The following is a 13,947-nucleotide window of genomic DNA, read 5'->3' on the forward strand; positions in this document are numbered from 1 at the left end:
GTCAGTCAAACTTTAATAATATATTAAAAACCAGCGTTCTAACAACTCTGTTCACTCCCAAAATGTACGCAAATGTGCAATCACAAACATAGTAAAATTCAAAATAGTGCAGAGCAATAGCAACATAATGTTGCTCGAACGTTAATGTCACAACACACAAAATAAACATAGCGCTCACTTTCTGAAGTTATTCTTCATTCGTAAATCCTTCGTCTTCGGTGTCCGAAGTGAAAAGTTGGGCAAATTTACGATCCACTGGCAGATGTTGGCGTCGTCTGGCGCTGCCTCCTCGTCTTAGTGAAGGTGTGTTCGCCTTCTGTCCTCCATTGTTCCCACGCAGTTAGCAGTCTAGCTTCGAATGCCCTGTTGACACCAATATCTAGCGGCTGGAGGTCTTTTGTCAATCCACCCGGAATGACGGCGAGTATTGAATTAAGCGCGTAAGCGTGTCTCTCAATGTGCTGTTATGAGCTAGCAAATATAACAACTACACTACCCAGCATGCAACGATAGTTACGAGCATGCGCGGTAGCCCTGAGAAGCGTTGTTGTATGCTGGGAGTTAGAATGTGGTTATGAGCACGCTGTAAGTAAACGTTGAGAACTCAGTTAACACGCCTCGTCTGCATTATTTATAATTAGACAGACAACACACTTAATAGGAGCCATTTTGGGGTCTTTACATAAACACACAAATGGAAATGAAACGTCACATATCCCAGCATGCACCGCGCGCTTCTTCTACGGGGAAAAAAGATGGCGGCTGTTTACCGTAGTTGCGAGACCTAAACTTTATGAAAATGAATCTTAATATTTATCCATATATAAAGCGCACCGGGTTATAAGGCGCACTGTCAGCTTTTGAGAAAATTTGTGGTTTTTAGGTGCGCCTTATAGTGCGGAAAATACGGTACTACAAAAAAATATATATTTATGATTTCCTTCTTATGCAGTATATTTGGTTCGTGCCTATTTTTGTAATCAGCCTGACATCAGCCTAAAGTTTAAGTGTTAGATAAATAATAATATTTGTGTTTTAACATTGGTGTCATATCATTTGACAAGTTTGTAAAATGTCAGTGGTAGGTATGAAACAATATTAAAATCTCACGGTGCGATATCGTCACAGTATTAGGGCCACGGTACAAAATTATTGTGTTTTTTTCCCAAAAAATAAAGGCTTTGTAAAAATGCCAAAGTGTGTAAAATGAAACCGCAGGAATGTTAAAGACTCACTGACTGTAATTGTACACAAATATAATGATCAAATGTACTATTCATATTTATTACTAGTACTACACAAATATTTTTAAAGGGGAACATTATCACCAGACCTATGTAAGCGTCAATATATACCTTGATGTTGCAGAAAAAAGACCATATATTTTTTTAACCGATTTCCGAACTCTAAATGGGTGAATTTTGACGAATTAAATGCCTTTCTAATATTCGCTCTCAGAGCGATGACGTCACAACGTGGCGTCACATCGGGAAGCAATCCGCCATTTTCTCAAACACCGAGTCAAATCAGCTCTGTTATTTTTCGTTTTTTCGACTGTTTTCCGTACCTTGGAGACATCATGCCTCGTCGGTGTGTTGTCGGAGGGTGTAACAACACGAACAGGGACGGATTCAAGTTGCACCAGTGGCCCAAAGATGCGAAAGTGGCAAGAAATTGGACGTTTGTTCCGCACACTTTACCGACGAAAGCTATGCTACGACAGAGATGGCAAGAATGTGTGGATATCCTGCGACACTCAAAGCAGATGCATTTCCAACGATAAAGTCAAAGAAATCTGCCGCCAGACCCCCATTGAATCTGCCGGAGTGTGTGAGCAATTCAGGGACAAAGGACCTCGGTCGCACGGCAAGAAAGGCGGCAGTTTGTTCCCGCAGACGAGCGAGCTAAACCCCCTATCGACCCTAGCTTCCCTGGCCTGCTGACATCAACTCCAAAACTGGACAGATCAGCTTTCAGGAAAAAAGCGCGGATGAGGGTATGTCTACAGAATATATTAATTGATGAAAATTGGGCTGTCTGCACTCTCAAAGTGCATGTTGTTGCCAAATGTATTTCATATGCTGTAAACCTAGTTCATAGTTGTTAGTTTCCTTTAATGCCAAACAAACACATACCAATCGTTGGTTAGAAGGCGATCGCCGAATTCGTCCTCGCTTTCTCCCGTGTCGCTGGCTGTCGTGTCGTTTTCGTCAGTTTCGCTTGCATACGGTTCAAACCGATATGGCTCAATAGCTTCAGTTTCTTCTTCAATTTCGTTTTCGCTACCTGCCTCCACACTACAACCATCCGTTTCAATACATGCGTAATCTGTTGAATCGCTTAAGCCGCTGAAATCCGAGTCTGAATCCGAGCTAATGTCGCTATACCTTGCTGTTCTATGTGCCATGTTTGTTTGTGTTGGCATCACTATGTGACGTCACAGGAAAATGGACGGGTGTATATAACGATGGTTAAAATCAGGCACTTTGAAGCTTTTTTTAGGGATATTGCGTGATGGGTAAAATTTTGAAAAAAACTTCGAAAAATATAATAAGCCACTGGGAACTGATTTTTAATGGTTTTAACCATTCTGAAATTGTGATAATGTTCCCCTTTAAGTGCAAACAGAAGTTAAGGAACAAAATCATTTCAAATAACTGTAGTTACATCCAGTTTATCAAGTGTAAAACAATAATGTTCAGTTTAGTGACTTTTTTTAACTTCTAGAGAAGCATCGTCCACTGCAGTGGACATTTTTGTATTCATGAATGCTGATTCTCAGGAGGTTAACCAACAATAAAACTTTAGTAATGTAAATACCACACAAATTGATGTTTGGCGTCACCGGCTTCTTGGTTTCATATCAAGTGTATCTTCCAGGTAACCTATTACTCATATTTCTCGTTGTGGATGTTGCAGTGTGCAGTGTTTTTTTGCATCTCCGCGCTCCCGCATGAGGATTTATGCCAAAAGGAAATAACTGTCATTTATCGGACCGACGAGAGACTCCAACATCATGTTTTCCCCTCTATTGTTTTTGTGTTAAAACCAAACTGTGTCCATATTCCTGATTTAAACTTTGCAAGAGATTCTCGGCTCTGCTCGCTGGCACCGTGCAAGGGATCATGGGAGATGTAGTTTACTTCTCAGGTTAGCCCATTTAATTGCGCAAGAAAAAAAGTAAACATTTAACGGGAGTACTCCAAGTTCTCATTTGATACGGTCACGTACCACGGCATTATTGGTCGCATTTTAAAACCAAAATACTGCAATATTAACAATACCATGACATTCCTAGTACCATATTTTCCGGACCATAGGGCGCACCGGATTGTAAGGCGCACTGCTGATGAGCGGGTCTAGTCAGGTCTATTTTCATACAAAAGGGCGCATTAAAGGAGTCATATTTTTTATTTTTTTTGTAAATGTAAAACACTTCCTTGCGGTCTACACAACATGTAATGGTGGTTCTTTGGTCAAAATGTTGCATAGATTATGTTTTACAGATCATCTTCAAGCCGCTTTCTGACAGTCTTTTCTCCGTCATCGTGTAAGGACGGGAGTGGGAGAAGTGTCAAAAGATGGAGCTAACTGTTTTAATGACATTCAGACTTTACTTAAATCAATAAAGGAGAAGCATCTCCTCATCTGTGGCTGACTAGTGTCCCGTGAAAAACCGTCCGACCGGAACTCCCTAATAACTAAAGTTCCTTGGGTGAATAATGTAAACTCACTACACCGGTATGTTTTAGCGCTTTCATGGCGAGTTTACTGACAGATATAAGTAAGAACTTTACACTACTTTATATTAGAAATATTTATATTTATATATTTGTTTATATTTAAACAAAAAACAAGAACATAAAGAAAAAGAAGAAGCTTATCGACTACGGTGTCGGCACGGACTACAAAGGCGGACTTGCGCAAATTTTCAGGACTTATGCAGATCCCAAATACAGATCAGCAGGTACCAGAAGATAAGAAAAGTTGCTTTTGCATAATATTGCGAAACAAAACGCCAGATAATATGTCTTACCTTATACACACACACACCATAATAATACTCGTACTGGACTCTTATTATTATGTTGGATCCACTATGGACTGGACTCTCACATTATTACGTCAGACCCACTCGACATCCATTGCATTTGGTCTTCCCTAGAGGGAGGAGGTTACCCACATATGTGGTCCTCTCCAAGGTTTCTCATAGTCATTCACATCGACGTCCCACTGGGGTGAGTTTTTCTTTGCCCTTATGTGGGCTCTGTACCGAGGATGTCGTTGTGGCTTGTGCAGCCCTTTGAGACACTTGTGATTTAGGGCTATATAAATAAACATTGATTGATTGATTGATTGATGTTGAAGCACAGTACAATCCATCAAGCGGTGCGGCTTCATAGCTTACCAAAGTCCTACTAAAACATATTGATAGATTTTTGAGCGCCGTTTGTAATGTTCTATATTTTCAATTAGAGATGTCCGATAATGGCTTTTTTGCCGATATTCCGATATTGTCCAACTCTTAATTACTGATTCCGATATCAACCGATACCGATATATACAGTCGTGGAATTAACACATTATTATGCCTAATTTTGTTGTGATGCCCCACTGGATGCATTAAACAATGTAACAAGGTTTTCCAAAATAAATCAACTCAAGTTATGGAAAAAAAATGCCAACATGGCACTGCCATATTTATTATTGAAGTCACAAAGTGCATTATTTTTTTTAACATGCCTCAAAACCTCCTCTCTGAGCTGCCACCTTAACGTGGTAGAGGAGTTTGCGTGTCCCAATGATCCTAGGAGCTATGTTGTCCGGGGGCTTTATGCCCCCTGGTAGGGTCTCCCAAGACAAACTGGTCCTAGGTGAGGGATCAGACAAAGAGCAGCTCGAAGACCTCTATGAAGAAAACAAACGAGGAACCCAGATTTCCCTTGCCCAGACGCGGGTCACCGGGGCCCCCCTCTGGAGCCAGGCCCGGAGGTGGGGCACGATGGCGAGCGCCTGGTGGCCGGGCCTGTCCCCATGGGGCCCGGCCGGGCACAGCCCGAAGAGGCAACGTGGGTCCCCCCTCCAATGGGCTCACCACCCATAGCAGGGGTCATAGAGGTCGGGTGCGATGTGAGCTGGGCGGCAGCCGAGGGCAGGGCACTTGGCGGTCCGATCCTCGGCTACAGAAGCTAGCTCTTGGGACGTGGAACGTCACCTCGCTGGGGGGGAAGGAGCCTGAGCTAGTGCGCGAGGTGGAGAAGTTCCGGCTCGATATAGTCGGACTCACTTCGACGCACAGCAAGGGCTCTGGAACCAGTTCTCTCGAGAGGGGCTGGACTCTCTTCCACTCTGGCGTTGCCAGCAGTGAGAGGCGACGGGCTGGGGTGGGAATTCTTGTTTCCCCCCGGCTCAGAGCCTGCACGTTGGAGTTCAACCCGGTGGACGAGAGGGTAGCTTCCCTCCGCCTTCGGGTGGGGGAACGGGTCCTGACTGTGGTTTGCGCTTACGCGCCAAACCGCAGCTCAGAGTACCCACCCTTTTTGGATTCACTCGAGGGAGTACTTGAGAGTGCTCCCCCGGGTGATTCCCTCGTTCTACTGGGGGACTTCAATGCTCATGTTGGCAGCGACAGTGAAACCTGGAGAGGCGTGATCGGGAAGAATGGCTGCCCGGATCTGAACCCGAGCGGTGTTTTGTTATTGGACTTTTGTGCCCGTCACAGATTGTCCATAACGAACACCATGTTCAAACATAAGGGTGTCCATATGTGCACTTGGCACCAGGACACCCTAGGCCGCACTTCCATGATCGACTTTGTAGTTGTGTCATCGGATTTGCGGCCTCATGTTTTGGACACTCGGGTGAAGAGAGGGGCGGAGCTTTCTACCGATCACCACCTGGTGGTGAGTTGGCTGCGATGGTGGGGGAGGATGCCGGACAGACCTGGCAGGCCCAAACGCATTGTGAGGGTTTGCTGGGAACGTCTGGCAGAGTCTCCTGTCAGAGAGAGTTTCAATTCCCACCTCCGGAAGAACTTTGAACATGTCACGAGGGAGGTGCTGGACATTGAGTCCGAATGGACCATGTTCCGCGCCTCTATTGTCGAGGCGGCTGATTGGAGCTGTGGCCGCAAGGTAGTTGGTGCTTGTCGTGGCGGTAATCCTAGAACCCGTTGGTGGACACCGGCGGTGAGGGATGCCGTCAAGCTGAAGAAGGAGTGCTATCGGGTTCTTTTGGCTCATAGGACTCCTGAGGCAGCGGACAGGTACCGACAGGCCAAGCGGTGTGCGGCTTCAGCGGTCGCAGAGGCAAAAACTCGGACATGGGAGGAGTTCGGTGAGGCCATGGAAAACGACTTCCGGACGGCTTCGAAGCAATTCTGGACCACCATCCGCCGCCTCAGGAAGGGGAAGCAGTGCACTATCAACACCGTGTATGGCGAGGATGGTGTTCTGCTGACCTCGACTGCGGATGTTGTGGATCGGTGGAGGGAATACTTCGAAGACCTCCTCAATCCCACCAACACGTCTTCCTCTGAGGAAGCAGTGCCTGGGGAGTCTGTGGTGGGCTCTCCTATTTCTGGGGCTGAGGTTGCTGAGGTAGTTAAAAAGCTCCTCGGTGGCAAGGCCCCGGGGGTGGATGAGATCCGCCCGGAGTTCCTTAAGGCTCTGGATGCTGTGGGGCTGTCTTGGTTGACAAGACTCTGCAGCATCGCGTGGACATCGGGGGCGGTACCACTGGATTGGCAGACCGGGGTGGTGGTTCCTCTCTTTAAGAAGGGGAACCGGAGGGTGTGTTCTAACTATCGTGGGATCACACTCCTCAGCCTTCCCGGTAAGGTCTATTCAGGTGTACTGGAGAGGAGGCTACGCCGGATAGTTGAACCTCGGATTCAGGAGGAACAGTGTGGTTTTCGTCCTGGTCGTGGAACTGTGGACCAGCTCTATACTCTCGGCAGGGTCCTTGAGGGTGCATGGGAGTTTGCCCAACCAGTCTACATGTGTTTTGTGGACTTGGAGAAGGCATTCGACCGTGTCCCTCGGGAAGTCCTGTGGGGAGTGCTCAGAGAGTATGGGGTATCGGACTGTCTGATTGTGGCAGTTCGCTCCCTGTATGATCAGTGCCAGAGCTTGGTCCGCATTGCCGGTAGTAAGTCGGACACGTTTCCAGTGAGGGTTGGACTCCGCCAAGGCTGCCCTTTGTCACCGATTCTGTTCATAACTTTTATGGACAGAATTTCTAGGCGCAGTCAAGGCGTTGAGGGGATCTGGTTTGGTGGCTGCAGGATTAGGTCTCTGCTTTTTGCAGATGATGTGGTCCTGATGGCTTCATCTGGCCAGGATCTTCAGCTCTCACTGGATCGGTTCGCAGCTGAGTGTGAAGCGACTGGGATGAGAATCAGCACCTCCAAGTCCGAGTCCATGGTTCTCGCCCGGAAAAGGGTGGAGTGCCATCTCCGGGTTGGGGAAGAGATCTTGCCCCAAGTGGAGGAGTTCAAGTACCTCGGAGTCTTGTTCACGAGTGAGAGAAGAGTGGATCGTGAGATTGACAGGCGGATCGGTGCGGCGTCTTCAGTAATGCGGACGCTGTATCGATCCGTTGTGGTGAAGAAGGAGCTGAGCCGGAAGGCAAAGCTCTCAATTTACCGGTCGATCTACGTTCCCATCCTCACCTATGGTCATGAGCTTTGGGTTATGACCGAAAGGACAAGATCACGGGTACAAGCGGCCGAAATCAGTTTCCTCCGCCGGGTGGCGGGGCTCTCCCTTAGAGATAGGGTGAGAAGCTCTGCCATCCGGGAGGAGCTCAAAGTAAAGCCGCTGCTCCTCCACATCGAGAGGAGCCAGATGAGGTGGTTCGGGCATCTGGTCAGGATGCCACCCGAACGCCTCCCTAGGGAGGTGTTTAGGGCACGTCCGACTGGTAGGAGGCCGCGGGGAAGACCCAGGACACATTGGGAAGACTATGTCTCCCGGCTGGCCTGGGAACGCCTCGGGGTCCCACAGGAAGAGCTGGACGAAGTGGCTGGGGAGAGGGAAGTCTGGGCTTCCCTGCTTAGGCTGCTGCCCCCGCGACCCGACCTCGGATAAGCGGAAGAAGATGGATGGATGGATGGATGCCTCAAAACAGCAGCTTGGAATTTGGGACATGACGTTGAGGGGGTAGCGGGGGGTGTATATTGTAGCGTCCCGGAAGAGTTAGTGCTGCAAGGGTTTCTGGGTATTTGTTCTGTTGTGTTTATGTTGTGTTACGGTGCGGATGTTCTCCCGAAATGTGTTTGTCATTCTTGTTTGGTGTGGGTTCACAGTGTGGCGCATATTTGTAACAGTGTTAAAGTTATTTATACGGCCACCCTCAGTGTGACCTGTATGGCTGTTGACCAATGCCTTGCATTCACTTGTGTGTGTGTGTGAAAAGCCGTAGATATTATGTGACTGGGCCGGCACGCAAAGGAAGTGCCTTTAAGGTTTATTGGCGCTCTATACTTCTCCCTACGTCCATGTACACAGCGGCATTTTAAAAAGTCATACATTTTACTTTTTGAAACTGATACCGATCATTTTGAAACCGATACCGATAATTTCCTATATTACATTTTAAAGCATTTATCGTCCGATAATATCGGCAGTCCGATATTATCGGACATCCCTAGTCGTAATCAATTCTCCAGCCCCTCCCCCGTCTTTAATAGTCTAAAATGGTGCAACTCCATGAAGCACATTTGTGTTCACATGCTTTCCCATACATTTGTTTATTTGTGGAAACTTTCCACAAATAAATTTGGACCGCCTCAGATAGATTTGTCTCTACCTGTCTGCCCTTCCCTCATCCAGAAGTACTTACAGGCTTGCTGAGTTATTCAGAGGAGCCAAGGAAGGACATCCAAACATATTTGGTTTGCTTTTCATGATTTGGCCAATTCTGCACATTAACTTCGGTTTTGATGCTGCAGGTGTTCTAGTGCTGTGCTGGTGAGCCGTCAGGATGAGGCCTGGTCAGCTGATCCTCCCCGCCGCCCTCACAGTCGTCTTCTTCCTCTCAGCGCTGCCTGTGACCTCGGGCTGCAACAAAGCGCTTTGCGCCAGCGATGTCAGCAAGTGCCTTATCCAGGTAAGGCCGCAACATTCAAGATAGACGCCTGACTAAAACTCTGTTATAGGGGCCCTATTATGCAAAACTGACTTGTTTAATGTATGTATATGTATATACAGTATATTAGGGTTGCACGGTATATCGGTATTAGTATAGCCCCCCCCCCCCCTCCCATATTATGGTAAGAGTCATTCAAATAACTATAACATATAGAACATGCTATACGTTTACCAAACAATCTGTCACTCCTAATCGCTAAATCCCATGAAATCTTATACGTCTAGTCTCTTACGTCCATCCATCCATCCATTTTCTACCGCTTATTCCCTTTGGGGTCGCGGAGGGCGCTGGAGCCTATCTCAGCTACAATCGGGCGGAAGGCAGGGTACACCCTGGACAAGTCGCCACCTCATCGCAGGGCCAACACAGATAGACAGACAACATTCACACTCACATCCACACACTAGGGCCAATTTAGTGTTGCCAATCAACTTATCCCCAGGTGCATGTCTTTGGAGGTGGGAGGAAGCCGGAGTACCCGGAGGGAACCCACGCAGTCACGGGGAGGACATGCAAACTCCACACAGAAAGATCCCGAGCCCGGGATTGAACCCAAGACTACTCAGGACCTTTGTATTGTGAGGCAGATGCACTAACCCCTCTGCCACCGTGAAGCCCTAGTCTCTTACGTGAATGAGCTAAATAATATTATTTGATATTTTACGGTAATGTGTTAATAATTTCACACATAAGTCGCTCCTGAGTATAAGTCGCAAACTATGAAAAAAACTGCGACTTATAGTCCGAAAAATACGGTATTCCTGTCACTTGTTTGTGTCGAAAAACCCATTAAAGAAATGTTTATTTGAACTAATAATAAATACTAGATTTTAGGGAAAAATACTAAAAACTAGTGGAAAAAATAACTAGCTGCATTGACAGATAATTTTACTTGATAAAACATCCTAATTAAGATTTGCATATCTAGAAATTAGCGAGACCTTTAAGCTAGAAAAAAGTATTTTATTCTGAAAACAAGCATAAACTTGCAATAAACAATAAACACATATTTATTTTAAATAATAATAAATACTAGAGTTTATGAAAAATACTAAACTAGTGAAAAAATAACAAGCTGCATTGGCAGATAATTTTACATGATAAAACATCCTAATTAAGATTTGTATATCTAGAAATTAGTGAGATCTTTAAGATAGAAAAAAGTATTTTATTCTGAAAACAAGCATAAACTTGGAACTCTCAAAATTAGGCATCTTTGAGATGGTGCAAAATATTTAAAAGCAATTTTCTACGTGGGGGAAAATCCAAATATCTTATTTGAATAGTTATATTCTCAATTTAACTTTTTAAAACTAGAATAGAAAACATAATTAGTCATGCTAAAATTAACATTAGTCAATGACTAAAAATAATAAGTACCGGTACAAGAATAATAGGATATTGAGACTGATTTGGTGGATTTAAAGATTCCCCCCACCCCCCAAAGTATCAATGGTATCAGCATCTGGATCCATCACCCCTACTTTACATGGAAGCTTGCTTGGTGTGTTTGTAGTATGCTTAGCAATTCATTTTCCTATAGTTGGAAGAAACGTAGTTTATTTTCCACCATGGTGGTGAGGATCAGTATCTTAGAAGCGGCTTTGCACTGTGGATAGACGATGCGTTCGTTGCAGCTTCCTCTCAAATTTGCGCCGGTGTTTGATCAAAACACGCACCCTCCAGGAGTAGAGATGTCGATAAATGCTTTAAATTGTAATATCGGAAATTATCGGTATCGGTTTCAAAAAGTAAATTGATGACTTTTTAAAACGCAGCTGTGTACACGGACGTAGGGAGAAGTACAGAGCGCCAATAAACCTTAAAGACACTGCCTTTGCGTGCCGACCCAATCACATAATATCTACGGCTTTTCACACACACAAGTGAATGCAATGCATACTTGGTCAACAGCCATACAGGTCACACTGAGGGTGGCCGTATAAACAACTTTAACACTGTTACAAATATGCGCCACACTGTGAACCCACATCAAACAAGAATGACAAACACATTTCGGGAAAACCTCCGCACCGTAACACAACATAAACACAACAGAACAAATACCCAGAACCCCTTGCAGCACTAACTCTTCTGGGACGCTACAATATACACCCCCACACCCCTACCTCAACCTCCTCATGCATGTCCCAAATTCCAAGCTGCTGTTTTGAGGCATGTTAAAACAAATAATGCACTTTGTGACTTCAATAATAAATATGGCAGTGCCGTGTTGGCATTTTTTCCCATAACTTGAGTTGATTTATTTTGGAAAACCTTGTTACATTGTTTAATGCATCCAGCGGGGCATCACAACAAAATTAGGCGTAATAATGTGTTAATTCCACGACTGTATATATCGGTATCGGTTGATATCGGAATCGGTAATTAAGAGTTGGACAATATGGGAATATCGGATATCGGCAGAAAAGCCATTATCGGACATCTCTATCCAGGAGTTAACGCAATTCCTGCATATGTGCAACAAGGAATAGGGAAATGTCATTGTGTCTCGCAAAGCGTACATCCCTTTTAAAGGAATCTTTATCATGAGTACAATCATTATGTAAAAATTTAGATCTGATCTTATTTATTTTGTTGTTTGTTATTATTAATAGGATGTGAGAGTTTGTCTCTAAATGTTCTGAACTCCTATTTCCACTCCAGGGTCATACTGAGCATTATCATGCTAAACGCGTGGAAGTAGCCCAGTTTCCTATAGCGCAGACCTGGGCATATTAAGGCCCGGGGGCCACATGCGGACCGTTAAGCTTTTCAATCTGGCCCGCCGGGCATTCCCAAATAATTTTTTTTATATCTTTAAGATGGAAATTGTAGCTGCCATTATGATGTTCAGTGATGTTTTCTAATGACCGTAAGTCTTCAACTATACAAAGTATTTCTATGGTTGGAGTCTGTGCTTTTGCATGATATTTTAGTGACTAGTGTTGTCCTGATACCAATATTATTTAGATACTTTTCGGTACTTTTCTAAATAAAGGGGACCAGAAAAAATTGCATTATTGGCTTTATTTTAACAAACAATCTTAAGGTGCGGCGGACCGGTACTTTTCAGAGGCGGTATGGTACTACATCACAGCAGGTCAGACGAGGCACCAAGCAGTGTGGGTGTGGCTTGATTGTAAAATATGTCGATTGAGAGGGGGTGGGACGTTCATATGTTCTCAATATTTAGGGTTTTATTGTTAATAGAAAATTTAAAATTCCATTCCGTTTTTAAGGCGGTCTGTCATGACATTTTTAGCATTCAATCAGACTTTATTGTGAGGTTTTGTATTAGTTTTCCTAAAAAATAGATATACCGGGCCCCAGACACATTTTTATTCTCTAAATTTGGCCCCCGAGTCTAAATAATTGCCCAGGCCTGCTATTGCGCTTGTTTCTCGCATGCTAGTCTTGTCAATGGCAAACTCTCCTCTGATGGTTGGAAACCATCAGAGGCATTTTCCACTACTACTGTTGTTTGGGCGAGGAGAAGTCTGGATTTCTGCTTTCATCCAAAAAAGTCGGAGGACCTTTGTGCTAAAAACAAATATTCAGCCGCTAATAGCAAAACATCTGCCAGCCATGACCCGGTAACAAAGACCGGAATGTTCTGGTAAGCCTGTGGATGACCATGTTTTGAATTAACACTGGCCGGTTTCATGTTGAGGCATCACTTCCTGTGTGTGTGTGTGTGTGTGCGTGTGCGTGTGCGTGTTATGGCAATGCTTACTTAATGGGGACATCGCTCTGTTTACACAGTCACCTTTAGGGGACCTCTGATGGTATGGGGACAAAAAAGCAGGTCCCCTAAAGGGAAACCTTTTTAAATGATAGTCAGATCCATTCTGAAGATGCCTAAGTGATTTTTAAGCTTTGGCCCATAAAACATGTTTACTGGTTAGTTTGAGTGTGAGACATTTGCACAGCAGCCCAAATTGCATCCGTACAAATTTGTGTGAAATATGCAAAATTATTTAAATGTGGTCCCCATGACCCATATTAACTCTTTTTCCCCAGGGTCCCCAGTAAGAATGATCGGCACATTACTTCATCAATCCAGAGATTTAAAGACGTGTATGAGCTAACTGTGCAGTGGCCATTTTACACCATTTTTTTATGCCTCCACAACCTGTAGAAAGGGTGGTCTCCACAAGTGATGATCAAAAACTTGGTGCCCATTCCAAATTATAACCAGTATGTGTGGGTGTGTGTTTGTGTTTGTGTTTGTGTGTGTGTGCGTGTGCGTGTGTGCTTTCGCGGATGTGCATGATGGGAGAATGGTAGTTTCTAACATGGTGGAGAACATGAGGTGTTTGCTTGGCTTTATGCCACCTGTCATGTTGCATTTAGTCGGATTAGCCTCCTGCTGCTGCTGCTGCTGTGTGTGTGTGTGTGTGTGTGTGTGTGTGTGTGTGTGTGTGTGTGTGTGTTGAATGTTCCCAACATGAGCATCATTTCGTCATTTAACTTTACCCGCTACACCTGTGTTAGCTCAGGTGTCATTATCCTACAATGACGCCTTATATATTGATAAACAATTCAATAGCCTACCGTATTTTTCGGAGTATAAGTCGCACCGGAGTATAAGTCGCACCGGCCGAAAATGCATAATAAAGAAGGAAAAAAACATATATAAGTCGCACTGGAGTATAAGTCGCTAAATCCCATGAAATCTTATATGTCTAGTCTCTTACGTGAATGAGCTAAATAATATTATTTGATATATTACGGTAATGTGTTAATAATTTCACACATAAGTCGCTCCTGAGTAGGTATGTCCCGATCCGA

General features: G+C 44.7%; 1 protein-coding gene across 1 annotated transcript in view; it reads left to right on the forward strand.

Moving 5' to 3' along the window:
- The window catches only part of twsg1a (twisted gastrulation BMP signaling modulator 1a), a 42,748-nt gene that overhangs the window by 6,615 nt on the left and 22,186 nt on the right, over positions 1-13,947 (forward strand). The window contains exon 2 of the mRNA XM_061979858.1: positions 8,954-9,111. Coding sequence (XP_061835842.1) covers positions 8,986-9,111 — 126 coding nt within the window. The 5' untranslated portion in view covers positions 8,954-8,985. The remainder of the gene's footprint in view (positions 1-8,953; positions 9,112-13,947) is intronic.

The sequence above is a fragment of the Nerophis lumbriciformis genome, linkage group LG19 (genome assembly GCF_033978685.3).
Source record: "Nerophis lumbriciformis linkage group LG19, RoL_Nlum_v2.1, whole genome shotgun sequence".
NCBI classification, from domain to species: Eukaryota; Metazoa; Chordata; class Actinopteri; order Syngnathiformes; family Syngnathidae; genus Nerophis; species Nerophis lumbriciformis.